Genomic DNA, 25,000 nt, shown 5'->3' on the forward strand with positions numbered 1-25,000 from the left:
CCTCTTTGTTTTTTAAGAGCTACATGTAACTTCTCTTTGTGCTTGCTAGTGCCATTAAAATCCTGTATCTGCAAATTTCTCTCATAGGGTTTATTAGAGACTGAAGGGTATGAACGAACAGCAGCAAAGAATGGCTGCAGTGGGAACTGACAAGGAACTCAGCGACCTCCTGGATTTCAGTGCGGTAAGAGAGTGGGAGAGCAGTCTGGGTGGTTCTGGGTGGCATTGGGAGGAAGAGCTAAAGAGAGTGCGATACAGGTCTGGGTATGGGCAGAAGAAAGCTGGAGGTCTGAATGAGAGAGGTGGGGAAGGGGGCGAGGAAAGAAAATCAGTGTGAAGCTTGTTTTCTCAAAATCTGCAACAGAAATTTTGGAATTTTTTTTTTTTTTTTAAACAATAGGTTGTGTCAGCTCAAGATATTGCCATTCTTCATTCTTGGCATGCAGAAGTAGTGCTGATTACATCAAAGCATGGCAAGTAAAATACTTCTATACCTCAGGGTGACTGGTGAAAATGAATTCAGGTTTTAAATATAGGTTATTTAATTATGTAGGTGATGCAGAGATACAGCATCACCGAAGTGGATCCCTACTACAATGAATTGGTATCCACTGTAAAATGTAAATAGTGAATCAGGAAAGACTGCATGAAACTGAATATGATTTCACCCCTGTTCGTCTTGTTTACAGAACCTGAGGGGGGAAATGTTGTTTATATATATGAACTGGGTTGAGGAGACAGCTTCTGTATTTCTCCTTGTCATATTTTTAGTCTTTTAGGAAGACATGTTCACAGAGGTATCCTCTAGACATTATCTACAAAGTGGCTAGAGGTATCCTGTTCAGCTTTTTATTTACCTGTGTTTCATTTTGTTGAGAAGCCTTTGTTGAGCTTTACGCTGACATAAACATGTCACAGGCCCAGTGGAGCTGTGTTAGTTTTTTGTCTTCTCCAAAATAAATTGATAGGCTGGTAAAGCTAAGTTGCCAGCGCGGATAATTATTATATATGGGGCACAACAGGTAAATCCAAACTGTGACTCCTAATGATTATTTGTCAGTAGACCTAATGTCTCATGAGATTTCTTTTGACAATGTATAGTGATTATCACAAGTATTTATAATATTGTAAGAGTCACTTATATTTTGTGATGTGTAACACTGTGAAATAAAAGGACTAGCTTTATTTTGTGTTTTTTTTATATATATATATATATTTTTTTTTTTAAAGGCATTGTTGTGCATGGATATTGTTGAAGCTCTATTATGATGACTTGCACGGTAGAGTCAGCTGCCTTGTTAATGTAGTCCTGTTCTCTGCCACACCATCGGTATTTGAAGGAAAACTTACCCCATGAAAGAAAAACACTCCCTGTTGGGAAGGGGGTTTATAGGAGGTTCTCATTAGACACTTGGGTTTGTGTTAGAAAAGCTCAGATTGATCAGTTGCCAAATTGTATCAGCAGATGTTCAGTCTAAATATGACAACTGTCAAACAATACACAAACAAAATTTCTCCTCTTTGTTTATTTGCTGGCAGGTCAAAGAAATGCATGCTACTACAACTAAAAAAATGTTTTGAGATATCTGCGACGGAATCAAATATGGTGTCCAAATTGGTTGTTTGACTGCGAAGACCTAGCCTGTTTAAAAAATAAAGAGCGAGATATGTGATACATATGTGGTTGCGGCAGATTGTGTTATGGTGTCCTAGTTACAAAACGGTTTGGTTTGTACAGTAGAGTTTGGCCACGTCACAGAAAGATGCCACATAGCAGATATTTCGACCACACCATAGCCTCATGGTAATGCCCACAGTGGCTCGGTGATGAAACCCATGGCCTCATCAGAGTGTTTTGAACAATAGTTGATGCGTCAGGTTTTATATGAAAACATGTTTGAAAGGTCGAATTTCGTAATGCTGTATATTTGTTTTGGGGGAAAATGTACCTCTTTAAAATTATATAATAGGGATTGCTTATTTTTTTAGGGGTGTGTGTGTGTGTGTGTGGGTGTGTGTGTGTGTGTGTGTGTTTTTTTTTTTGTTGTTGTTTTTTTGTTGCATATAAAGACCTTAACAATGCTTTTAACTTGATCGTTTTTACCAACAAGTTTTACTGTAATGCTGGAAGTCGTCTTACTCATGGTGAAATCACATGTTTTAAAATGTTATATTTTTTAGTTTATATCTCACTTTAGATTGATCCAAAACTGAGATGGCTGGGGGGGGGGGGGGCACACGACAACTGAACGACCTGTGTATGTGATGTTGTTTATTAGTGGAAATAGGAAGTGTGAAGTGTGCCATCCTTTGCTTTGTTAGTCACGGTATCTTTCCTCTTTTGTCTTGTAGATGTTTGCGCCTCCAGTAGCCAATGGGAAGAACAGGACAATGACACTCGCCAGCAGTCAGTTTGGTGGATCAGGTAACTTTTTAAGCTTAATTCGTATGGACTATATGTCGTGGCGAATGTTGACATTTGTTGATGTAAACATACTTCTTTTCCTGTGGGATTTTAACTGACACATTAGTGTGGCTGTTTTTGCAAAGCAGCAATATCCTAATTTAATGTGAAATCTATGATCTTTAGCAGTCACATTAAATGCAGCAATGGAGTACAAATCAACATGTCTTCACAGTTTACAGCTGATGGGGGAGAGCAAGAACTTAAAAGGTCAGCTCACCCAAATCACAGAAAATATTTTCAAATGTAACCCTTGTAGTATCTCGCATGCAGTTTCAGTTTTATTTCCCCTGATTTTGAGATCTCTGCCACTGCCTCAGTAGCTATATTGTGGTACTCAAGATTTTATAAAATTACATTTAAAAAACTGACAGCCGCACAAAGTTTCCAGGAACAAGTCCAGGTTAAACGATATGCTTTGCTGATAACAGATTTCATTGGAATAATTTTCTACCAAAGAAAAAATGTAGGAAATTGCATGTGCTTGTATTTTGTTTATTCTACAATTTGTAATAGATTGAGTAGTGTAAGTAATTTTCAAAGGAATTCCCATTTAGTGACATGCTTCAGCTTGATCTATGTCTGTTTATGTGGTTGTCCCTTGATTCATATCTGTATAGAAAAATTATCCATTTAGACTACAGCCCTGGCCCTTAATGGTCTTCAATGTAGCATTGACACTTTAAGAAACAGAAAAAGACTGTAGCTTAAACCTTACCAGACCCAGGGTATTCTTTGTGTGAAGAATTGAAACTGAGCATTTATTCATGTTTACGTGAGTGTTTATTTTAACATCTGTCGACCGTGTTTTCCCATTTCTTTTAGAAACGCTTTAACTATTTTAAAGTGCAAAGTACCTCAAGCACCCGAAGCCTTTTGAGTGAGCTTTTCTCTCTTCCTGAATGTTATTAGTAAGTCGTGCTACTTTCGTTCCTTTGTCACCCTGCCAACCTGGCGTGTGAAATCGAGTCACACTCCCCAGTGTTCCCCAGAGTGAGAACTTGGCCACTGAGGAACAAAGGCAGAAAGGGGGCTTATGGACTTGAAACGACTCCCCCACCCTGAAGTGTAAAACACTCCTCCCCCAACACGGCACAGGGCTCTTACCCCCACTGATCTGCAGGAAATGGCTTGAGTCCGAGACAATGTCCCTCACCCCCAGCTCGCAGGCTCTTAAACTGGCCCAGCATGCAGTGAGTGGCCAGAGTGGAAAAGCGAGCTTGTTGAATAGCGGGATCAGCCTGTGGAAGACAGGATTCTGTTTGTTTCTATTACAGCAGGCAATTACGAAGCAGTGAGGAGTTAATTCCTTCCCCCCTCCTCATGTCCTAAAGTGTGGCCCTTGGTCATTGACACCCATTTTAATGCGATACTTCAAGCTGTCCCTTTTAAGATCTGCAGGTACCCTCTAGTAGCACTTGGGAGTCAAAATGCTACCATCTGCAAATTCCAGCCCTGTAGTTTCTCATAGATCTGTGTCATGTTGAAACGCACATAGTACATTGAGTACAGTCTGTCTATATGAGGAAGAAAACACAAATCGACAGACTGTATGTATGAGTAAGAAAACTGGAAGCTTAAAATTGGGTGTACATGTTTGTTTTTTATATAGATGTAATGGCTGCAACAGGACTGTCTTTTGAAACTCTGACCAAAAGATTGCTTATTATTCCAAAATTCAGCATAGGCCAGGAAACCTATTTATTATAGAAACGATGACCATTAAAGAGCATTGTCCAGGGACCCAACAGCGCGGGAACGGCAGCGAGCAGCCTAGTGGCCCACCAGACCACCTCTATTCATCAACACAAAAGTGCTCAGAGGGGTGCTAATTGCATTAGATGTCCTTCTCCCTTCCTCAGTGGCCACAGTGTGTCTGTGTGTGTGGGGAAGGGTGTGTCGGGCAAAGTGGAGAAAAGAGGAGAGGATTGGCAAGAAGTGTGGGATGTTTGAGAAGTACGGGAGGCAGAGTGTGACGGTGTGTGGTGGGAGCTGGCCAAGCCCACAAGCCTTCAGGCAGGCGTCCCCTCTGTCACCTCTGCAGCTGCTGGCAACGTCTCCAACCCCCTTCACACACATACACACACAAATACACAGGACGCGACAGGCTCGCTTCCCTTTAGATCACAACAAACAACATTGTGAATTTACACATGTGGTCTCTCTTGGTAGCTAGCTTACTAGCTATGTGTTTGACTTTTGCACCCTCAGTTGTATACCTGCACACGCCTGCAGGATTCACTGTGCATTGTTGGGACTGTAGTTGGAAAATCTAAGCCCTCAGAAAGAAAGCGGAAATCTCAAAGGAGAGTGGCTTCCTTCTTCAAATAAATTAGATGTTTTCAGAGCCTGCAGCCGCTAGAAGGCTTTGTGGCTCAGAAAATAAATATTTTTCTGGGTTCTGGTTGTGAGTCAGTATTTGTCTTGCCATGTGACTTTCACTGGAAGTACATTCACAGTAGCCATGCCAAAATCTGGATGGATGTGATATACGTTTGGAAAAGCTGTTTTCATGCCGAGCACACGCATTTTACATTTCTTATGTGCATGTCTAATTAGTAGATAATTCAGCGTATTTTCAGTCTTAATCTTATTTTCCCAGTTTTGTAATCATGCTCGTGGACAATTAAAGGGTTCATTAGTTACTTCACTTTGAGCTGTATTTAGCGCCACTCTAACTGTCCATTGTCTGAAGATGGCATATGTTTCGGTATTAGATTTGTTAGTTAGCTTGAGCTATAGTGCTCACATACTTTGATGCTGTCTTTAAATAATCCTGGATGTCCTGTAAGTATGAACAGCATACTGAGAGGCATATTGACATGAAACAGTCTGTGTAAATTGACTGCCAATTAAATTTAGTACAGCATCTTTTAATATTTTATTTTTTGGGGCCACAGTTGGCATCAAAATGTTGAAATGTCAACCAGTAAAATTTTAACACAGGTATCAGAATGATAAGTTTTATTGTTGTATTATTAATGTGACACAATAGCCCATTTATGTTATCCACGTTTAAAAAAAGATTGTATATAAGGAGGTGTGTTAGCTCTGCTACGCAGGTATAACATTGACTATTGTATGTCCATGGTAATCAATTGCAGCTATATAAAAGGCACCTGCAGTTGAGGAGCTGCAGTGTGAGAGCTCTGTTGTAGTTTTAGTATGTGTTGGACTGCAGCACTACTATGTAACTGGGGAAATAAAAAGATTAAGAGAGAAGTAAGTGATGAAATAAGGTTGAAATAAAGCCCAGATTGGGCAGATCTATGTTTGTCCTTTTTTCAAATTTCATTGAGAATGCAGACTCTTAAAGTGTTGAGAGGATTTTTTTTTAGGTCACAGGCGAAGGGTTGGTTTAAAACAAAGTACTAAAAATATTTTTACTGGCCAAAGTAATTGATGTAGGAGTACATCACTGACCTACTTTGAACAGTACATATCTTGTTTTTACAACTAAACTTGCTTATTTGCTTGTAGAGCAACCGAGAGCAACACAGCAGCATACCCAGGATGTAAATATTATCTCAAATGTAGTGACCAGTGAAGCATGTGGCACCAGTTGATCATTTTTAAACCGTGTGTGAAGCTTGGTGGGTCATTTTAAGAACTTTATTTTGCATTACTTCATCATTTTGATTGTCTGTGGTTCTGTTGTCAGTTTATGTTCGATATTACACATGACAAGAGATTAACAACAATAGAAGGATCTCTACACTGGCATAGTTGTGCTCTCGTAGGCTGGCTGGGCGTCAGTGTCACCTCAGCAGCTCTCCACCTTGTTTTAATTGCCTCCGAGTTAATTACTCCAGTAAGTGTGAAACAATGTTGTCAGACTTCTCCTGCACAGCCGTGCTTTCACTCTATCCTCTGCACCCCCGCTGGCCAAATGGAGGCTTCACAGGCGGATGAGTGGTGTATTGAAAATAGCTGTGAAGATTATGAAGTTACTCTCTTAACTCTACTCGTTGGCTAGGTAGCTCTCCCCAGTGCAGGCTATTGTTGACAGTGATGTGTAATTTTGTGGGTTACCTGTCAGTTTTTGTCACAGTGTGTAGTACATTTAAAAATACTGTGTGGTCTACCTGCAAGTTGGATGGAGCTAGAGTGTCTTGAAGTGGAAAAAAGAGAGGTGTTTGAGTTAAAACACATCTTTTCATTGCTAGGCTGGAGGTAGGCATGCTGATTGTTGATGTCTCTCCTCCAAAGTGGATTTTTATCACGTTAATTTGATATTACTTTTCCTGGCACCAAGCATTGGCTGAAGTTTCTTCATACAAAATCTGTCATCTTTATTTAGCAGCAAGCCCATCACCAGTGTCCTGTGCCATTGGACATGGTTGACGGTGGTGCAGCGCTTTATTAGTGCTGTGGCCTTTTAGCAGGGCCGATCTGACAGTGAGCGAGGCTGATCTTTTGAGGTCCCCTGTCCTCCCTGCTTGCCTGATTCTCCATGCCACTGGCATCAGCTCCATAGATCACGGCTGTCGCAGCGTGTGTAGGTGCTTGCACCGCTCTGTTAGTCTCATCACTCATTCTCACTCGTCAGCCAGGCTGCTGATCTCGCCCAGACCCCTCTCACTCTGCCTTCCTCTTGTTCCTCCCTCTCTCGTCCCCTTGTGTGCTCGCTCTCTCTCTGTCTCTCTCTCACACACATTTTTTTAATTAGGCAAAAATCAAAGACGAAATATGAATATTCATAAGGAAACTGCATTAATATGCACAATTATGCAAATCAGCATGCAATTAAGGCTTGTGTCTCCAGAGAGCCTGGATAGCATTAGTGCATAAGACAGGGAGATGGGGATGATGGGGGTATTGGAGTTTTCTGCTCCACCAGTCTTTCGGCTGTGCTTTTCCTTTGTGACACACATTGTTTCTTTCTTTACGTAAAACATTGTGGTTCATATTTTGGATTTACACATTTTGTTTTGTGTTATTTTATATATTGTTTGTATATGTCAAATTGACTGAGTGGCATTTAAATGTGGTTTAGATGACATTTTATCCTCTTGGATTACATTAGGGATGTGAATGGTTCATTTTCTGCTACTCAGTGACCGTAATAAACACTAATGGGTACACTGAGCAGCATTTCCCACGTTGTTGTGTTGTTTTTTTTTTTGTTGTTTTTTTTTTTTTCAGAAATGGTGTAACATTGCATTACATCTTGAATGCGGCAGCAGCAGTCTTTGATCAATAGTGATGCTTTCTCCTGGCTTCTGCACGCCCAATGTGGCCACTTAAGGACATTGAATGTTTAGAGTAGGATGTGATGACAGGTTCCCTTGATATGACTCCAACCATCAGGGCATTTCTACATATCCGGAGTGACACATAGGATAATAAGTATATGCACTCATTTAGGGATTGTTAACAAAGTCCACAACATTAGTCCAACCTGGTTTTTGTTTCTTTCATCTTTACTTCAGACTAATGTGCTAGTCTGTCTACCTGTCAATCTTAACAATATGTCTTTTTACAGCACTAGATGAGCGCAGCGGCTCTGGGTCTTGGGGCTCGGCAGAACAGAACAGCTCTTCTTTCAGCCAAGGACGGGTAAGATCTAAATACACACACGCACTCTTAAGTCGCACACAATTTTAAGTTTGGAGATCTGAGCATTAACACCAGATGCCATGGTATTGTCACACACTCACACATGTGCAGTTAATCGCATAGATGAACACACACACACACCACCTCCCCCTACAACCACAACAGCTTAGTACTCTTTCATGCTGTGTTTGATTTTGAAGTGGTAGTTTTACTTTCTACCTAATAACCTTGGCTCAGGATCCTGCATTGGCAAGCTCTCTGGTAGCCCAGAACCTCTGTGGAAGCCCACCGGTAATTGCAGCTTCACATCCGCTGTAACTGTCTTGGCACAACTCTGTGTAAATACAAGGAACAGAGGGTGAAATAGATGCAGCAGGCTTTGATTACCACAAGTTGATAATTAAGAAAGTCAGTTTGAATCCCCTGAGCTGATGCAGATTTGTTTGGCATGGATCCTGTTAGTTAGATAGAAAAGTGAAGGGAGTGAAAGTGAAGTCACATAGGTGTGCTAACAAGATGGGAATGGCCTTAAAACGTGTTTATCATTTAGGTCTGTGGGTGTGTTGGAGTTTGTTTGTCCAATGCCATGACTTTATTTACATTTTCTTTGCTTTTGCTGAGGACCATCTCATGTTGTTTTGTGTGCACCATTCTTCCTACAGGGCTATCCGGAGGGATCCCACTACAGTGAGCATGAAGGCTTGTCTTCTCCGTTCATCAGCTCAGGGGTCGCAGGTATGTTCTTTTTTTTTTTTTTTTTTTGTGACTGTTATGTGGTAACAAATTGCTAGATTAATTTTTTTAGCACTGAGTATATACATTTACTTCTCAGTGCCAGAGGAAATGTTACCGTGTCACACTCCAGTGTTAAAATAATCATGTTGATAATGGCAGATTTGACTGTTGTGCGTACTTTATGACCAATTGTTTACTGGGTGGCAAAATGTCTATGTGTCTACATGCAAGTATGTGCGTGCGTGTGTGCCTGTGTTCATTCGTTGAGTGTTGGGGATGTTAGGGCATTGAAGCAGAAACCTTCCCTAGGGTTTTGTCTGGCAGGCGGCTTTATGCAGCTGAGCATACTGAAAAAGGGGAGGGCATTTCTGGACTTTTTGTACTTTAGAAAACCTACTTTTCAGTTGTTTCCACACACACCATTACCTTTTAATGTGTGTATACATGTCATGGCTTCACTTGCATTTATTTTTAAAAGATCTTCACTTTAATCTTGCAGGTAAAAATGAGAGGCCTCCATACCCTCCCTTTGGAAGCCAGGTATGTTGTTATTTAGCTTATTCCTTGTATCTCCCCGCAAGGTTATGTATGTGCGAGAGAACTAGATTCATATAATGTGTCAGTGTAAAGGAAGCGCTGTTTTCTCACTTCTCTTTTTATGTAAAACACTTTGAATTAACTGTCTTCATTTCCTAGAAGAGAAGCTGTTTTTTGCTGTGTTCTCCCACGCCCCTGTAAGTATTAGTAGTAAAACCTTGTTTCTCCATCCTCTCTTCTCTCAGCCTGGTTTTCTTCCTAGCGACATAGCAATGCCCAGCCCAGATGCCATGTCCCCCTCTGGCCTGAAATCTGGCTCCCAGTTTTACCCGTCATACCCCAACAACCCCAGGAGAAGGCCGCCTGATGGAGGCATAGGTGAGATAACTGAACAAGACATGGGCCATGTTGTGGGGCCAGTCATTTCCCTCTTTCTTTGTTTTTATTTTCTGATTCTTTTAACAAGGGTTGATGATTCATTTGATCTGCCGATTATTTTCTTTATTAATCAACAGATTGTTTGGTCTCTAGAATGTCAGAAAATAGAGAAATCTTTTTCACAATTCGCGTGAGCCCACAGTGATGTGTTCAAATTGTTTAAACTTTTTTCTCTTCCAACGAAAGGACCAAAATCCAATTATATTTATTTTTATGGCTAAGAAAATCTGAAAATGCAGACATTTGAACGAGTAAACATTTTTGCTTAAGATTTGGGTTAAATGATTAATCAAATATTTAAAATGGTTGTCTTTTTATTTTAATCATCAACTAACTGAATAATCGACAAATTTGATTGCGATCTCGTTGATATTTTTTTGGTTTGTAGTAATTTTCTGCATTTGATAAATCCTCTTAATATAAAGCTATATACAGATGAATGCACAGCGACCTTCATTCACACCGACAGACGTGCACATCCACACTGAACTCACGTATGCTGCAGTGTGTTCAGTGTTGTCTGTTCTGCAGTTGGAATTGGAGAACACGATGAAACTGCACCTGAACCGACATAACCTTGGCAAATCTGTCTTTGCAAAGTCCTAATTTGTGGTTTTTGTCTCTCACCTTTTCTCTGTGTCTCTGGTTGCCTGTATGTAGACACCCAGCCAAAGAAGATTCGGAAACCCCCTGGCCTGCCATCCTCGGTGAGAGCTTATTTCTGCTCGCCTTCACAGCTCACAGCCAGTCCCTTCTCTCTCTTTCATGCTCTCTACCCACATAGACGCACAGACACAGATATACGTACACACTGCTTTCCCTACTCTGCTTGAGCAGTTCTGTGACAGACAGGGGTAAAGACCCTCTGCTCAGTTAGACTCTGTGAGCTGACAGTTAGGCAACTCAGGCCCCAATAAACATCATCACTGTGGTTGTCTCTACACTACACTCAAGTGGTTTCAAGTGGTGTTCAGGGTCTGGTTGTTATTTAGATGAGCAATTTTATAGGATTTTGAGGTACTTTGTCAAGTCTAGAAACTTATCCTTTCCTGTAAGTTTTGTAGGAACACAGAGGTTTTGGGATTTGGCTAATGAAAGTTCACATGTTTCCGGTGGCCAATGCATGAGGGGTCCAAGTGAGTTAGGTTCTGGTTTCTGGTTCAATTTTGGATCAACTTCAAAGTTGGTAATAAGATACCTGCATTTGTTAAGCCCAGAGTCATACCAATCTCCTACTGAATCTTTTATCTCTTCTTCCTTTTTTCAGAAGATTAATGGCTAAATAGCAAATATTTATGTTTGGCCAAGGTTTCACTTCTTTGAATACCAGTTTTGGAGTTTTAGTTCCTAAATGTCAAAGTTATTTCTATATTTTGTTCCTTTAAAATTGTTTGTGAAGTGGATTTGATACTGGATTCAGCGTAGTGCTATCAAACCCCTGTCCAGTCCGAAGCAATATGAAGTATCATATAGTGCTCTGATTTACTGAAGCAAGTGTCGCATTTTGTCAGTGGGCCCAGAATTCCCAGCAGCTGATGTGTGTGGATGATTGCAACCACACATAGCTGGAAACACAAGTCACCGTTACCCGTTTGAATATATACTGAATGAATCTCACTGTTAGTTTGAAGTGACTTGACAAACTATTGAATCAGGCTGCAGTTGCCCACGTCATCCCATTTATAGATTATTGCTATTGGCTAAATTTGAGTCCCATGTGCTGATTCTCTGGGATTCCTTCCATACAGTTTTCAGCTACTATAGATGATTCAGAGGCCATTTGTTCAATCTGAGTACCACAAAGCATTTTTACCAACTCCTCTTAATATGACAGTTCTTTGTGATCCTGAACCAACAGATGCATGGCTTTGTAAGATGGCAAACATGACATTTCAAGTCAGATGGACCCTACTGGGCAGTTGACTGTGTGTTACTGTTGCTATTAGAGCCCGGTCTTGCTGATTGAGCTGCTACTGGATCATCATAATGAAATAGTGCCATTACACAAACATTTTCTGTAACCCAGTCCTCACGCTGCTGTAGTTCTCAGATGACAAGAGTGACCTAAAACATAAACTGGGTATGGACCACTTTGCATTGCCTCACTCATGGCATCTGTGTTTCAGCCCGGCACCATGAAGCAACACAGGCAGAGGATAGAGAAATTCAAATATTGCATGTGCTTTTATGTTGTGAAATTTAAAGAAAATATAAGGTTTCCTGGTTCACATATCTCCCTGTCTTTGCCCCATGGACCTCATCATCGTAGTAAATGTTGCACAAATTTTGATAACAACAAAAGTTAAATAGAAAATGGACTCGTGACTTGTGTTGATGTTTTTTCAACGCATGCATGAAGTAAATTGAATGGATTTAAATGGCTGAATGGGTCCAAATCATGGAGCCATGGATTTGTAATCTGGCAGGAAATGAAGTCGAGCGTTGCTAGTGTTGCGTTCTGATTCTATCTTACTTTGAGATGAAGTTGCAGATGCAGAACTACTGTAGCCGGCTGCAAAGATTAGGTTGATTCATCTCAGATCGACTAATAGTCAGTATGCAGACAGATCAGAGTCGGACCTTACTGCTGAGCTCATTTCTTGAAGGAATCAGTTTATTTAGTTATTTTAATGACCTCGGTGCTGTCCTCCACCTGTGGGTGTTGTCCCGTTGAAGTGGCTGCTGAAACCTCTGCAGAAATGCTTCGCCACTGCAACTATATCACAGAGATTGAGTGTAAACACTATGTCTGGCATAGGGCCCCTCTTTTTCACTGTCTAAACCTCAGTGATTTCCCACAGTGTGAACGATGGCCGCGTGGTTTTAGTGCGAATGTTGAGACATCTCTGTGTGTGTGAACCCCCCTCCCCCACTTCACCCAGCCCTCCGCCTACGCTTCGCCACATGATGGCCTGGGTGGGCCTCCCCCTGTGAGTGACCCAGTTGTGAGGCGCGGTGCTTGCGAGGCCTCTTAGCCCCGTGTCTGAGCCCAGATTAATGACTGCCGATGATGATCCTGTAGTCTTTCCTCCCTCCCACATACCCTCCCTTCCTGTTTCTCTTCACCACCCTTTAAACCTCTTTTTATTTTTTTTTGCTTTATCTACTTTTGTTACTTAAATCATGTAAATGGACAAATAATAGCTAGACTGCAAAGGCCATTTCTCATTTCCCTTCAAGCACCCTGACTTCTGTAACCCACCCTTACCTGTACAGAAGATCCTTGGCCTTTCCCTGTGAACCTTTACCCCCTCTAACCTGCTACATAGAGGAACTTCTCTTCTGCCCCCTAGTTGTCCTGTAGACTAATCACAAAACCCACGTGGTTGAATAAAGCGGTTTGAGCTTAGTTTGATGTTAATCTTCATCTACTCCCCACCTCTTGCCACAATCCATGTTTTTCTAGCATAGAGACCTTTACACGGTCATAACCTGAATTACATTAAACCCCTATTAGTTGAGGATTTTACCCTAGAAATCTCCTTTCTTCCTGAGAATACAATTATCCAGCAGCACCGTTCATTGTGTAGTTCTCTGTTCCCATCTAGAGCAGCAGGATTCACTCGACATTGTTCCCCGTGAAAGAACAACTCAAAGCCTATTGTTAAATGAAGCCATCTCCGTCATGTTTTCCCCTGAATTAACCGTGATCATTTTAAATCCCCTGTTTCCTTCACACTCCCCTGGCCATATCAAGCTTTGTTTAAGTCATTTAGATTACCTTCTCCTGTCCCCCCTCAACACCCCTTATCTCTCTACCCATTTCATAAATCATCAGGGCCTTCATTTTTCCCCCTCAATCCTCCCCCTTGCCCCTTTACCACCCCCTACCCACTGCAGTCTCTCTCTCCCTCTCTTTCTCTCTCGCTGACTGGATCCCAGCCCCCATCTCTCTCCCTCTCTTCGCTCCCTCTCCTCAGCCCAGCTGCCTGTGGAGTTGGATGTGGTCCAGGAACAGGCAGATGGCTCTGTAATTAGAAGTGCATCTCTCCATTCCCTTTCCACTTCTCCCTGTTAAATCAAATTACAGAAAAAATCCCTTCTCTGGATTAGCATTCTTTGCAGCATAGCCTCCATTCTCTTTCTCTCTTCCTCTATCTGCCATGTACTACAGAGGATGAGAGGACTGAGTGGTGGCTGATGGTGTCAGGAAACTGAGGGCTTCTCATGTCCATCTTCAGTCTGTGGCTTTGGAGCGCAGAGATGTGTCACTTGAGGCCCAGCATCCATCTTTGTTAGCAATATGTAGAAAGGCTGTGTGACTGCACTCTTTAAGCTGCTAATATAAAATGCCCAAGTTTGTGTTTTCTGTAATGTAATCCCCTTTTGATGCCATAAAGAATGTGATAGCACTAGTTAGAGGGTATTGCTAGTGGAGTGTTGTGTCATGGGTGTGTGTGTGTTGGCTCACTTGAATGCATGGTATGTGTGCGAGTGGATATGGAGTGTGTTATAGGGAGGGGCTGCAGGCCAGGCAGTGCGATGTCACTGGGGTCCTGGGAGCTAGAGGAAGTGCTCACTGTGCACTGGGATTCAAGCCGTCGCTGTGCCCAGCATGGCATGGCCGCTGTGTTCTCCTCCACAGGCGAGGAGCCGGCCTGCCTCCACTGCTGACAGACTCCCTCTTGCCCTCTTGTGGCCACTTGAAGCTAGTATAATTAAATGGTTTTCAAAAGCAGGGGTAGGGTTGATTGATACATTTACTAATTCATCTGTCGTGATGCTCAGGGCTAAACAGGAGAACACTACCTTTAAAAAAAAAAAAAAAAAAAAAAAAATCCAGAATCAAGAAATATCCATGGACAAGTAGTAATTAAAGAAATCACAGTCTAACTGTCCTCCCTGTCTGTTTGTTTAGGTGTATGCTTCTACATCTGGTGATGAGTATACCAGAGACAATGGAGGATATCCTGGTGCTAAGCCGGGAGCTGTCTTCCCTGGATCTTTCTATATGCAAGGTAACCTTTCACATAATATCACTGGAAATCATTTGTTATGTAATCCTATTTTTGAAGGCGTTTTCATATCTTCAAATGTTTTCTACGCCCTTCTCAGAAGACCCCTGGTCGTCTTCTGGCTACTCTGCCATGCTGGGTAACTCTCCCCACATTGGACAGCCAGGCTCCTTCTCTGCAATTAACCCACAGGACAGGATGGTGAGTAGAAACTACCTCAATCCCATTCTAACCTTCTTGCTCTTAGTTTTTTCTCTATTCCATGTCCGTTATTTATGTATTTTAATTTTTTTGCTTTCTTTTATAATGGTATATATCTTCTAGTGTTTATTGTAAGGAAGTTAATTGAACAAAGAGATCAGCATGTGCTCTTTTTAAAAAAAAAAAAAAAAAAAAAATATTTGTTGAATAAAACCACATTATCGGAATTGTCTGGTAACATTTCAGATTGGGCACAGTTGAATAAGTGGTTTATTTTTCTGTGAGGGGTGTTTGTGCCTTATGAAGCTACTTGTACCCTTTTTCCAGACGCGCCAACCCCTGCCTCTGTCCCCACAGAACTATCCTCTGCACGGCAGCGAAGTCAACGGCTTCCACTCAGCCCCTACCACCTACAACCACACACCCACCATCAACGGAGAAGGCATCATGGGTAAGGAACTGTTAAAATAGAACTTATAATGCAAGTATCTTGGTAGCGTCTGTCCGATCAAACTGCCATGGTCACTTGATTTATTTTACTTTTTATTTTTTCTCTCTCCCAAAAACAAATTAACGGGTCATCTGACTCACATTATTTATTTTGTCTCTGCAGCCAACCGAGGCACCACAGCTGGCAGTTCAGGAGATGAAATTGGGAAGGCTCTTGCCTCAGTGAGTTCTTTTTTCTTTTTCTTTTTTTTAATTAGTGCTGGGCATTAAAACAATTACAGTAATTTTCCCAAGAGTTTTTTATTTCCTTTTGAGAGTGAAAATCTGCAAATTCAACTTAGGATGGTGACACTGAAAAAAAATGTTCCATCAGTAGATTAGCATTATTTTTGTTGTTCATTGTCTGATCCTAAACAGATGAATGTCCATTATAAAATATACTGAAGACACATCGCAATAAGGACAAAACAGTGAAATTTAAGGACCTAATAATTGTTGTAGACTGAAGTGCCATGCATTGTGTTTTGTATACCTGTGGATAATAACAATTCTCAAGTCAATATTTTGGCAAATCTACCACAAATAAACCCAGGGCTCTGAAACCTATTCATATATTGCGATAAAAGCATTACATTTGCCCAACAAGGTTTAATTTTTCTATTAATAATTTCTTATTTAATTTGCTATAACTCTTTGACTCTACAAATAAATGTTTTATGACATGGCATATGACTGATTCGAGATCAATATTGAATCATTACATAGAAAACATAGCATTGGATGACTTTTTCTGCCATGTTGCCCAACGCTAGTCTGATCCATTCTGTTTGACTAAATGTCACTGAAAATCAATGTTATGTATTCTTCAGTTGTGCCAAAATGTTGTTTTGAACAATTCTTTCAGATTTACCCGTCGGACCACAACAGTAATAACTTCCCTTCAGCTCCGTCTACTCCTGGATCTCCTCAGGCTATTGCAGGTACAGTCCAGTTATCTACAATCACATACAGAGCGACAAGTTGTTGCTACTTATATGAAAAGCCAAACCTTTATGGGTTTAATCTGTAGAGGAAATTAAAAGCAGTAAAGGGCATTCATCGCCAATCACCCTGAAATGTGTCATCTTAAGCACCAACATAAATCACATCTGTATTTTCATAAACACATTTATTCTTCAAAAGATCTTTATTTTACTCGCATCAGTTAGGCACTATCTCCCTTGGATGTAAGATTCATGTCAGCCTAACTGCAGAGTAAATTTAGCCAATCAGAAGGTTGGTAAACTGAGTTCAGGTGGTTTTATCCTGTGCTTTATTCTCAATCCTGCAACCACAAATTTGGTTATATTTCAATTTAAGCCACAGAATTCCGACGTCAGTCCAATTTATTTAACTTGTTCAGTTTGATTGCTACCTTGTTTTTGGCACACATGAATCAGTTGAAATTGTTGGAGCAAAAATGATCCTCTGCATGTTTAATGTTCTTTAGCAGAGACATGTGTCTGCAGCTCCATCTGCTGTCAAGTAAAGAATTACCACTATACACTAACCCAATATTTCTCTCTGCAGGAACTCCGTCTCAGTGGCAAAGACCAACCACACCCAGCTATGAAAACCAACCACACACACTGGTATGTTGAAACATTTCTCTGCTACATCAAAGCTAATTTGAAGCAAGCAGTCTCCATAATATATTGTTCCGGCTTTTTGTTTGCCTAGTTACGTGCACAGTAAAGTAAAAATGAATTGTTCAGATCATTAGTTTCTCAAAAACATATTGTGTATTTATAAGCAGTCTCTTGTATTTTGTTTGTCATATTGATGTGCATGTCTCTTGGTATCTTATAGCAGAGTAAATTGGAGGACCGTTTGGAGGAGGCCATCCATGTACTGCGTAGCCATGCTGTGGGCCAGGGCCCAGGCTTAGAGGGCGCCCACTCCGACATGCACAGCCTGCTGTCCGCAGTACACAACGGGGGCCTCGGGGCCCTCTCTCCAGCTTTCCCAAATGCTAGCCTTGCCCTCAGTAACAGACATCCTGCCATGGTGAGTCACCTACTCTGCTCAAATTGTGTTTTATTTGTGTGTGTTTGAAAGCGACATGGACTATGGAGGCTGTATGACAACAATATGAACCAAACAAAATGTATTAATTTGTGCTTTTGGTTAATTTTATCACGAAAGTCATATCTGTCAACTCTTCCGAAACCTCTCTGAAAGGAGTTTGTTTTCATAGTGTCATAGTGGAGATTGAGAAGTTAGGAGTAGTACATGCTAGGGCTGTGCGATATGACTAAAATGTCATATCCACACCATGAAAAATACCATGATATAGAGTGAAACTAACTAATGTTAGCAACATTGTGGGTTAGCACACTGTCATTACTTGCTGTTGCAAAGCTAACATGAGCCGAGGAGACGGTCCCAGAACAGCACAGCAGCTCCAGTTTTACCCAGTTCTCAGTAAACTTCACTCTTCTCCACGTTTGTTTATTGTGAATGCACATTTCTTCCCTGCAACACTGGCACATGTGGAAGAACATACAACTCCAAAGCATCTTCCCCTCAAAGTGTTGAATTTGCAACAAAACAAAATGTACGATAAACCATAATTTTAAATGATAGATGTTTTTCTGTCGTCAAACAATATATATGGTCATATTGCACAGCCCTGGTACGTGGTCATTCCACCAGTCATTTAAGCCTGGGGAAACTGTCTGTATTGAGGTTAAAATAAACATACTACATGCTGTCTATGAAGATTCTCAGTCATCCAGGTCATAGTTATCCAACGAAGGTTAAAATCAAGGGCAACTGGACTTGGTTGAAGATACTGGAAGACGTTTCGTCCCTCATCCAAAGGACTTCTTCAGTTCTGACTGACTGGCAGGGAAACTCAGCTATTTAACCTCAGTGGGGTCGTTGGCCCGGGTCATCGATACCGCTGGTTCGTTAGTGTTCCTTGTTGCTGTGACGACAGTCGTTACAGTTGTTAAGTCTACCTGTGGCAAAGACTGAACGACCATCGTTGGTATCTTCACCTGAGGCCAATAGGTCAAGGCTCCTCAGGTCAAGACTCTGCAGTCTACTTACATCTGAAGGACAGAGGACACTCGTTTGAGGACCACCAGGTGCACATTTTAGACAGAGAAGATGGATGGTTTGAAAGAGGTGTCAAGGAAGCCATCTACACCAGGGTTGAGAAGCCGTCATTGAACAGGGGAGGGGGTCTACGCCACCACTTATCCCCCACTTACAATGCTGTCCTTTCATCACTTCCCAGGAAACTCAACAAACGTAACCTATTGGCCTCAGGTGAAGATACCAACGATGGTCGTTCAGTCTTGGCCACAGGTAGTCTTAACGACTGTAACGACTGTCGTCACAGCAACAAGGAACACTAACGAACCAGCGGTATCGATGACCCGGGCCAACGACCCCACTGAGGTTAAATAGCTGAGTTTCCCTGCCAGTCAGTCAGAACTGAAGAAGTCCTTTGGATGAGGGACGAAACGTCTTCCAGTATCTTCAACCAAGTCCAGTTGCCCTCGATTTTAACCTTCGTTGGATACTACATGCTGTTTGTAACATGTCTTTCAAGAAGAGTACAATACACTTTGATTTATTGTGTATCTGATAACTTTAGGCTGACTGGATACATTGATTTTATATTTATATGTTGCACAACAAACTACCTTTTCTGTTCTCAATTGGCTAGAAACATTTTGGGGGGAAGAAAATCAAAATTGCATTACATTTTCCATGAACAAAACATGTCAAATCAGTAATGTGTGCCATCTGCTGGTCAACAGTAACATTGCAAGCAATTGGAAGTAAAGAGTATTTTAAGACATCATTTTTAGTGAGTAAGTCACATTAGTTACACAACTAATATTAGCAAACAACATATATAACATTTTCAGTAATCTACACCATTAAGTAAGTATTTGCTCTCTTACAGTTGTAGACGTCAAGTTTTTGTTTTTTTCTGTAGCTACTCTATTACTTTGTCAACAAGTTGGATGAAGATATTTAATTTTGGGAACCTTTTTTAGGGGTGAAGTTGTGAAATGTCTGTCCTTGTGAGATTCACATCATGGTTCTCCCTCTTCATCAGCAGGGAGGAAAACATGAAGAGCCCACAGGCCTTCCTCCCAGCAGCACTCTTCTGCACGGTCATCACGCATCCGGACCCACACCGTCAGCTGGCCAACCGGAAGGCTTTACCAGTAAGTTCGGCTAAATATCTTGTTGCTTACAGTAGAGCATGGCAATTGTTGCATAATAGCATGTCTTGTATTTTACGAAATCATGGTAGTATCCTCACATCTGAGTTTGACCCTAGGCCTCCCTGGTGGTATGGCGCGCTCCACACACTCATCCAGCAGCTCAGACATCAAAAGAGAAGATCGAGAGGACGATGAAAACTCATCTGTCGCAGACAAGTCTGAGGATGAAAAGAAGGACTCCAAGGTAGCGCGCAGTCGAACAAGGTAAGGTGGTCCTTACTGTACTTTTGTACTCTGCAGTTGAATTTAACAGTAAAAATCTGTTTTTATAAAGTTTTTGATTAAAACACAAATCCAAACTATTCTTTCCCCTAAAGGTGGAGATGTTCTTGACACAATTACCAAGTATGAGAATATACAGGAACCCATTTGATATTGGAAATATCTGCTGCAAGGTTCCACATGTCAGCTGTTACCTTAGTCTCTGTTAAAAGACAATGTGTTTCATCTTAGTCATCTCCTCTGTCCTGTGTGTCCCACCGATTACCCAGACTATGTTAGGTATTTAACAATGTTGAAATCCCCCTTCCCTTCATTTCACGTTTTCAGAAAGGAGGCGTTGACCCTCCAGATGCTCTCTAGCCTTTCAGACCAGAGAGATGATGAGTAAGTTTCTCCAATAGAGGATCAATTTATTGTGCTTTGTGGGCTCACTTAAAGCACATGTTCATTGAGCTGGTGTCTAAAATCTGGCTTTTAATTGGCACAGTCATTGTAGTGACATTTTATGACATTCTCAACTTTATTATCCATCACTGACTTTTGACATTTCTGTAGTTATGCTGCACTGGAGTTTTGAAATTTGAATTTAAAATGGCAATGCATTAGGCAAAACTATTAACTAAACAAAACAAACAACAAAAAACATTTACCCCTAACCAAACAGTACAACTAGAAGGCATATAACACAACAAGGTTTTGACAACACAATTTGTTTTTCAAACAGCAGCAAACAAATACACACACAGCGTAGTATACTACTGAAAGTGAACATATCAAACTTTTGTGGGATAAACATTTTGATCAAATGATCATCAGAAGTGGGAGATGCTGCTTCCTTAATGTTTTTCCTGCATTCATTCTTATATAGTGTGCATTTTACTTCTCACATGTCGTCTTTTTAGTGCATCCATTTACTCCAAAGCTGAGTGTACAGTCCCTGCTATTGATGCTTAACTTAAAGCAGTTAAATGCTAGTCATGAGGTAGCATGAACACTAATGTGTTTGATGGTATGCTATGAAATTTCCTCTTGCCTGTGGCTTGATAATTTCATCTCCATTTATAACTAGTCAAGAGGAAGATGACGAGGACCTTCCTCCTGAGGTGAAGATAGAGCGTGAGAAGGAACGGCGAGTGGCTAACAATGCCCGCGAACGTCTCAGAGTACGGGACATCAATGAGGCATTTAAGGAGCTTGGGAGGATGTGCCAGCTGCACCTCAGCCATGACAAACCTCAGACCAAACTTCTCATCCTGCACCAAGCCGTCAATGTCATCCTCAATTTAGAACAACAAGTGAGAGGTCAGTCTGCATGCAAGCACACCATGGATGAGAAGCACACTTATACCTTCCTCTGTTTAATACACAGTTTATTATTTTATACTGAGAGGGCCTGTTTCTGTTTTCCCCTTTTTCTGTCAGAGCGTAACCTTAACCCCAAGGCAGCATGTTTAAAACGCCGTGAGGAGGAGAAGGTTTCTGGGGTGGTGGGTGAAGCCCCCATGCAGCTCTCAGGCGGCCATCCTAGTATGGGAGGAGATGGCCACAACCCAGTTGGCCACATGTAACACCGGGTAGGTCTTGAAAATTGGGTACTGAAGTAATTATTAAGGATGTAACTCAGAGTATGTTACACACAGTTATATTAACGTTATAATATTTAAGATGTCAGCTACTTGTGGTAACAGCAAGTGTGGACACAAACAATGAAAACGACTATATAAAAACACAATTACAAAATGTATGTAATTCCCAACAATATTTCATGAACATATTTTTTATTATAACTTAAAATGAGGAATGCACTAGTTTGTAGGAGTCAGTGGGCTCAGTGTTGTCCTTTTTTATATAGGAATACTATAACGTAACGTTTGTGGTCTTCTTTATTTACAGATCTGGTGGTGTTTCCTTGGCTGTCAGAGGATGTGGCCTTAAAAGATTTCTTCCACCCATTATTCTCAGTGTGTGTGTGTATATGTGGACATGTCTGTGTATTGTCCGTTCAAGTTTCAAGATGCACATTCACACACTCGTACACACATGCATACTGCCAAAACTGACACAGCCTGTTTGTCGCACTCCCAACCATGACTACAAGCTCAAATGTGAAGAACTTTTTTTAGTTTTGCTTTGTTTTATACATGTAAGATTTTTTTTTTTCTCTCTTCTTGGTTTCCACAAGATGATGGAACACCGGAGTACTTTTTGTCCTGCCACAAATTGGGACTTAACACACTGCCGAGAGGTGCTCTTGTGAAAGAAAGGAGACCTAAACAAACACAAATTGAATCAAGGATTTGTGCCTAATTGTTACATGTTTTCTATTTGACATTTAAGCAAATTGCTTTACATGTGAGGAACATTTATTGTGAGGGATTGCTTATGTGTATGAGCAATTATTTTTAATATATGTCATTCCCAGCGTGATGGTACAGTCTTACATATGTTATGTAACCAAGCCCATAGTTGAAGTTGAATTATCTAAATTCAGTGACCTTTCCTTGATCTTATCAGCAAATGTTTGGGGAAGGCGAAGGAACGGTCACAAGGCAGAGGTCAAAGTTTTGACAGTCCAAAAGCAGCTTATAAAAAGACGGGCACTCTGACCTAGAGGCAGTCTCTGACTGAAGCCCGGTCTCATCCCACAAGACACCTATGAGACTTGGAATACAAGACTCCTTCCTTGAAGGTTATGAATTATCCAAGTGGTAGAGTCTGTCAACTACAAAACTGTTCTTCCTATTTGTTGACCACGAATTCTACAGTTACTCCAGAAACCCCTTGTCATAGGTTCATTTTTTTGTACTGCTTTATGTACTAAAGCATACATGGACAAGACAAAGCACAGTGTATGTATAGGTTAAGGCTGGAAGTTAAGTGTCAACCTGTTGTGCAATTCAGTCTTGTATAAAAGCCATTTGAGACACTTGCTAAGTGATCAGCACCACTTAGTGCTCTTACTTACTTGAAATGGTATACTGACAATGCCAGCAGACTCAACAGCTCAAATCCCCCCCCCCCCCCTTAATTGATGACCTGTAAAAGACAAAAAAGATATCTGGGTTCCTTTTGATGGAGGGATCTCATCAATCCACAGTTGTTTGAAGCAGACAAACCTTTGGGTAACGGAGGCTTTCTTTTCCTAAACGAGCATTCCCACTGAATTGCAGCCCCTCACCTTCCTCCTGAGTAAGTTTATCACAATTCTTACTGAGAGAAGTGTGATGTGTAAATTCACTTCATACATTACTCTGTTTCATTTTTCAAAAATTAAATATATATAAATATATATATTTTTTGTTAGTCTATACATTGTAGATTTTTTACATAAATGGCAATATTAGTTTGAAGTTTAGAGTGTATTGTAGATGAGCTGTATAAGGGGATATTTGACATTTAAATGAAATTTTTCAAAAATTAATTCAAATTTGAACCGGGATGGCAGAGGACAAGGGTCAACAGCGTTTGGTGTATCCTTTATTCCAGTTTTAGTTGTAAGGCTTATCATCAGCTACCCAGATGAACTTTTTTCTTTCCATTTGGGGGTTTGTGGACAGCGTTTGTGCCACAGTCCTGTTGAAGTGTTCTTACTTTAGCAGTGAAGCATTGAAAAATGTGGAAAGGGATTTTTGTCTCGAACAGTAATTATGCAACTGGTTTTTGAATGTAGCTACCATACAAATATGGATCACCTTCATTTTCAAAGTCATGTTCCGGGTTTTTTTTTTTTTTCCCAGTATAGTAGTTTTCATTTCACCTTTTCCTAATGTCTGCCCTCAACCAAGTGGCTCTCAGTGTGCAGCTCACTTTTAGCAACCTGCACATTTATTTTGGAGGCAGACGTCGGCTTTTGGGTGTAAGGTAATGGATAATATGGAGAACAAAACAGTGTTATTGTGACGTTATTCCCATGTCATGTCATGTTGTGAATGGTTTTTACCAACATGTAATCACAAATGGGAGGTAGAGCATTTTGTGTGTTTAATTTCTACAAAAAGAGATGAAGAAAAAGACCTATACAAATCAATATAGTGTGGCCTTTTCATTCTCAAGACTTAAGACGACATGATGGGAGAGTGATACCTTATCAGTGCCTGAACTTGTATTTTCATTTAAGACAGTTTTATTTTGTGAACCATATCATTTCATTTATCATGGAGATTAAAGAGGTACTTGTTCATTCCCCCACCCTCCCCTTCTCCTAATGCTTTTTTCAATTTTCAGGAAGAAGTTTAAATGGTATAAAGAGATTTTCTTTCATTGTATCTAGTTAAATAAATAAATGTTACGTAGATCTTGTTTAGTTTTTATTCCTTTTTTTTTTCTAATTATTATTCAACTGGATTATATTGTTCACACTGCTGTTTTAGTTAAGGTCATGGGTCCAGGTCATGATTTTTCTTTCTAGCTGCCGTATATTTCGACATTACGGGGTTCGGGAGACTCTGCTTTTGGCTCCGATTGTCTGCTTTTGATGCACATTAACATGTTTCATCTGTTGCTTCAGTTTCAATGTAGGGAATGGGTTTTATTTTCCATAGTAGCTGGAGACTCTAATGACTTGAAGAATTTCAAATTTCTGTATATCGGAGTGCAAGCTCTTTGCTGCAGTGACTTTCAGTATATTAATTCTCCAGTGACAATTTTCACCTCTGACCTTTTACTCTTCCAGCTCTTTGATGACAATGACAGTGACTTTTTGTGAGAAGTTCTGATCACTTCTTTCAAAGAGTTTTATTTGAAGTTTTGCTTTTTATTATTATAAGATCAAGAAGTGTACTGAATATTGCTGATTTGTTCCAAGGGAAAATCTGACTTGATGTCATTTAGTATTCTGTGAACATCCCAATAGCCTACAAGTCACATACTCAAATTATTTGTTTGGGGGAACCTTATTTCTTAAGAGTCTTGACATGGACACAGTTTGAAATCTGCAGCAACCCGACCACTGCAGGAGCACATAATGTTAAGAGACAATTACAATATTATTAATGGAAAGTGTTCAGTTGATGGGCTTGAACTTGTTTCGGTATATGAAAGCAGTAATAAAACACTTGCTTTCAACAATTTTCATATCTTTGAACTAAAAAGGGTGGAGACTATTGCGTGTTTAACGCATTCACAGGTCCAGAGCCTGACATTGAGTGAGG

General features: G+C 40.7%; 1 protein-coding gene across 1 annotated transcript; it reads left to right on the top strand.

The window, feature by feature from the left end:
• Window positions 1–87: 87 nt before the first annotated feature.
• Window positions 88–24,149, top strand: tcf3b (transcription factor 3b; the record flags this gene model as incomplete). The annotated part of the gene is given in 20 exon segments (XM_038695010.1): window positions 88–184; window positions 2,353–2,425; window positions 7,950–8,023; window positions 8,686–8,758; window positions 9,258–9,298; window positions 9,541–9,673; window positions 10,394–10,440; window positions 14,592–14,691; window positions 14,789–14,889; window positions 15,217–15,340; window positions 15,503–15,561; window positions 16,244–16,319; window positions 16,909–16,970; window positions 17,188–17,385; window positions 19,457–19,568; window positions 19,685–19,832; window positions 20,178–20,234; window positions 20,920–21,152; window positions 21,273–21,424; window positions 21,744–24,149. Coding segments are annotated over 19 exon segments (1,932 nt in total). The 3' UTR covers window positions 21,419–21,424; window positions 21,744–24,149.
• Window positions 24,150–25,000: the final 851 nt, after the last annotated feature.

The sequence above is a fragment of the Micropterus salmoides genome, unplaced genomic scaffold, assembly GCF_014851395.1.
Source record: "Micropterus salmoides isolate LMB-PRFRI ecotype aquatic unplaced genomic scaffold, ASM1485139v1 Ms_hic_scaffold_3595, whole genome shotgun sequence".
In the NCBI taxonomy this organism is placed as follows: domain Eukaryota; kingdom Metazoa; phylum Chordata; class Actinopteri; order Centrarchiformes; family Centrarchidae; genus Micropterus; species Micropterus salmoides.